Genomic DNA, 4,905 nt, shown 5'->3' with positions numbered 1-4,905 from the left:
AAACACATTTCAAATGAATCATCCACCACAAAGAAATCATCCATGAATACCTCTATGGTTTCTTCCACCATGTCAGAGAAGATAGACATCATGCACCATTGAAAAGTGGCGGGTGCATTGCATAGCCCAAATGGCATCCTCTTAAATTCAAAGGTGCCATATAGGCATGTGAATGTTATCTTCTCCTGATCTTCCGGAATAATACAGATTTGGTTATATCCAGAATAACCATCCAAGAAGCAATACCGCCCCTTACCAGCCAATTGGTCAAGAATTTAGTCCATAAAAGGCATTAAGAAGTGGTCCTGCAGAGTCCAAGATTTTAACATGCGGTAGTCCATGAAAACTCTCCACCTTTTTACTGTCCTGAGTGGAATCAACTGATTATTTTCATTAGCAACCATAGTCATACCCCTTTTTTTGGGTACTCATTGAATGGGGCTCATCACTTACTATTAGAAATAGGGTAAATCACTCCTACATCCAACTATTTAATAATCTCCTTCTTAACTACCTCATGCATTGGTGGGTTAAGACGGCACTGACGTTCTATGGTTGGAATACAATCTTTCTCAAGTTGAATTTTATGCGTGCAGATGCCAAGGGGAATACCAATAATATCTGGGATGGTCCACCCTATTGCTCTCTTATGCTTCTAAAGTACTGAAATAAGTGCATTCACCTGTTGTTCTCCCAATCAGCTGAAATAATAACAGGTAGCATGTTTTCTTTACCCAAAAACACGTACCATAAATGCCCAGGCAGCTCCTTTAACTCCAATAATAGAGGCTCTTCAATAGATGGCTTGGCTGATGGTGTTGGTTGATTAGCTAGATCAAGGTCCAACTTTTTGGTAGCATAAGGATATGAACCCATGTTTGTCAAGGCACAAACAATCTCTTCATACTCCCCATTAACTTTAATATCATAATTCATCGTGACCGCAGCCAAAGGTGTGATAACAAGTTGCTCAATTATGGGCACATCCTCCACATCCTCAAAATACACATCAACTACTGAGAACACACATATTTCCTCATGTTGCTTCATTGATTTGCCCACATCATATCGTGCTACTTCATCGTTCATCCTAAATAAGAGATCATTGGCTCTCAAATCAATTAACACACTTTTGGTTACGAGAAAAGGTTGACCCAAGATTATAGGCACCTCGAAGTCTACCTCGCAGCCCAAAATGACGAAGTCTGCAGGGAATATGAAATTGGAAACCTTTATAAACACATCATGCAGAATGCTGATGAGTCGCTTTACTGACCTATCCGCCATCACCAATCTCATGTTGGTGGGTATGGGATTCCCCATACCCAACTTTCTATAAATAGACAATGGCATCAAATTAACGTTTGCTCCCAGATCACACAGCGCCTTGGTGAATTCCATAGTTCCAATTGTGTAGGGAATAGTGACTGCACCTGGGTATGGCTCCTTCTACATTAAGGTCCTTGTAGAGATAACACTACAAACATAGAGATCTACCTCCAGTTCGTAGCTCACCACTCGTTTCTTCGTTATAAGGTCCTTCATGAATTTCGCATATCCTAGTATTTGCTCAAGTGCCTCAATGAAAGGCACTATCCTTCTCAAACTCCCCAAGATTGCTTTCTTCTGGGTTATCCACAACTACCTCATTATTCATAGACTTGCTAAAAGAAGAGCCAGGTAAGAACTTACCACTCCTGGTGGTAATATCCAAACTTGAGCCATCAATTTGTAGATTTTGAGCCATTATAATAGATACAAAACTACTTCTTCCCTAGTTGAGTGTGAACTACCAACTGACTCGGAGTATAAAATTCACTGTTCATAGTATTTACCCCTGAGTTAGTAGGCTCAACTTCCTCCAATAGTTTTTCCATAAAGTCCTCCATAGACATCTTTCCAGAGCTAGTTACAGTAGCTTCTCGATTTCCAGGAAGAACATATAACCCAGTCCTTTCATTTATTCTTCTCCAGTTTCCTTGCTCTCTATCTTTGTAACCAGGCTTGTCATAAATGTTCCAGCTTTGATTCCCTTGGCTATTGCCTCAGAAAGCCCCCTGATTATTAACATAATTAGCCTCTTCTTCAATCTCAATATCAACTCATTCCTGAGAAGTCACAGCCTTTACTTTCTCAGTCTTCCCCGATAATAAGTACTTGGTAAGCAAGTCCATCTAAGTCTTTAGATGGGCCATATCTTGATCCCGCTCTTCATCTCTCCTACATTGTTTAGAAGTCATTCCAATATAAACAGTGGGTCTTGCCACCACAGAATCTCTAGTGTACCAAGCCTGACTCCATTTGGTCATCCTATTCAGCATATATAAGGCATCTTGAAAAGATAGATCAACAAATGAACCACCAGTGGCGTTATCTAGAATCGGATTTGTTACAGAGTTAAGAGCCCTATAAAAGTCTCCATCAAATGTATGTCCATCATTTTGTGGTTTGGATACTATGTCATCTTCTTCTTGAACCTCTCCTAAGTTTCATACAAGGCCTCATTCGGGAGCAGTCTAAAGTTGCTGATCCTATCCCTCAATTGTACCCTCCTGGAAGGCAGAAATAACCTTTCTAGGAAAGCTCCTTTCAAATTCCTCTAGATAGTTATAGAATCAGGTGTCAGCTCATTCAGCCACAATGTTGCCTCCAAAGATAGAGACAATGGGAATAGCCTCAACCATATAGCGTTCTGGCTCACTCCTGGGTTATCAAAAGATTTGCAAATGGTGACAAAATTCACCAGATGCAGGTTAGGGTCATCCCTAGGAAAGACTCCAAACAACCTTTTCAAGTTTAGGAGTTGGATCATCGTGCTTGTAATGTTGAACTTTACTCTAGGTGCCAACAGTGGAGGAATGATGGAACCCGTTGCACCTGCTCCATCCATACCGTCTTTATCATCATCAAACTTATACTACAACGGTTGTTCTTCCATTCCTTATTATGTCTTGCAGTTTTGGATTGAGCTGTGCTTAGCATACACTATTAAGATCCTTCAAATAAACAAAAACAACAAACAAACGTAAATCTAGAAAATGTAACTAATAGTAAATTAGCACACACAAACTTTTAGTTTACAACCTTAATCCCCGGCAACGGCGCCATTTTTGATAACGCTTAAATTACACTCTTAAATTGGTGTAAGCGATCATTGTCAATATAAAACCCAACTAGGTTGGGGTCGAATCCCATAAGGAATAAGGAGTGAACTCATGTTGTTTATGATTTAATTCGCTTGTAGTTTATTATTTCCCAAAATGGGGTTTAAGTTTTGCAGATAATTGATTGTCACTTTGAATTTGATGTTTGTATCCAAGATTTTATGAAATAACCAGGATTATGTTCACTAGGGCTTACGATACATGACAGATGCTAAAATTTACTCAAGACTTTCATAGTGGTTAGGATCACAAGCTATCTTTATCGATGAAATGCTCAAATATCTCTCAAACTATTCAAGCGTCTAATTTCCTAATCTCTTTGGAATTAGGGAATCGTTATGCACTGTCCAGATTTTACCTCAGGTTAATCAACCTTGTTACAGCACTAATTATTAAATGAATTCTGAGTCCCTGTTGATAACTTACTTCCTACTGTTTATGATTTCTTTCTCAAGCAAACCAAAGTAGGTACGCCTAATATTTGCAACCAACAGACATAAATTATAATCTCAAAATTACCAAAAAATCCTAACACCTATTAAATCTTGAGTATTTAACACCTTATCATGACCTAACCCTAGATTCCATGATCTAGGTTACAAGTGGTTAGCCACTCATCATGCAAGAAACAAGTATGCAATTTGAGTTCATAACTGAAAGGATTAACTTACAATGATGAAGAAAATCATAAATAACTTTGAATTGAATCACAAACCAAAGCTAAAAAATATTGATCTTAAAGAGAGAGAGAAAAAGAGAGAAAAATCGTATATGATATCTTGTGGGATATGTCAATCGATCCTCGAAAACCCTAAAACAAAGCTTTTTTATAATTAACCCTAAATAAGGAAATAAAACTAAAGTTACAGATTTTCCTCAGAATAGATGATGATGACCATGATGGCCTATCAGGAGTTTGATGACCTATCACGGACGTTGTCAGATTCTCTTTAAGTTTGGCTATTGCTGTCTCAAGATGACGGCGATAATGATATCCTATCAGGAGTCTGACGGTGCATCATGGATGTCGTCAGCTCCTCTTTTATTTTGAGAATTTCTACCTAAGGTAGACGGTGATCCTGACGCCTTATCACAATTCTGACGTCTTATCATGATATGTCATCACAACATTATAGCAAATCTTATTCTTTACTTAAGGCTGACGACATCCCTGATGGCTTATCACACTTTTGATGTCTTATCACCAGATATTGTCATAGTTTCAATTCATGCCAACTCTCTAGTTATGTTTGACAAGAAGTGTGATAGACTGTCATGGGTCTGACGACTTATCACACATATTGTCAGCCATACTTCTCTTCAGCTTTCTTTAGATTTTAATTTCTTTACCTCCATTCTTGTTGGTTCTCTACTTCATCAGCTTATACTGTAAAATCAACATAAACACATCAAAAAATGATAAAAGTTGCTTAATACCTCACAATTATTCTAGGGTAAAGGCCTTAAATGTGTTAGAAATTGCTCACACATCAAGGTGCATGTTGATATTTATTCAAACCATAAATGCCTGTTGTATATGGCCACCTCAGTGGAGTTGAATCTCAGGCAAAAGAGATGTCTTGAGTTGATCAAATACTATGATATGAGTCTTCATTATCACCTAGGTAAAGGTAATGTGGTTGTTGATTCTCTTAGCAGGTTGTCGGTAGCTTATCTCATGCAGAGGAGGATAAATAAGGTTTTATGAAAGATATTCACCGGTTGGATAATCTTGGAGTTT

At 38.2% G+C, this 4,905-nt stretch overlaps 1 protein-coding gene across 1 annotated transcript; it reads right to left on the bottom strand.

Annotated features, from left to right (window-relative positions):
• Positions 1–678: 678 nt before the first annotated feature.
• Positions 679–1,401, bottom strand: LOC124897996. The gene has a single exon (XM_047411614.1). It carries the CDS (start codon positions 1,399–1,401, stop codon positions 679–681), a length of 723 nt encoding a protein of 240 aa, XP_047267570.1.
• Positions 1,402–4,905: the final 3,504 nt, after the last annotated feature.

Source organism: Capsicum annuum, chromosome 4 (genome assembly GCF_002878395.1).
Source record: "Capsicum annuum cultivar UCD-10X-F1 chromosome 4, UCD10Xv1.1, whole genome shotgun sequence".
Classification (NCBI taxonomy): Eukaryota; Viridiplantae; Streptophyta; class Magnoliopsida; order Solanales; family Solanaceae; genus Capsicum; species Capsicum annuum.
Note: the sequence above shows the minus strand (reverse complement) of the source record. Positions and strands in the feature narration are given on the sequence as shown.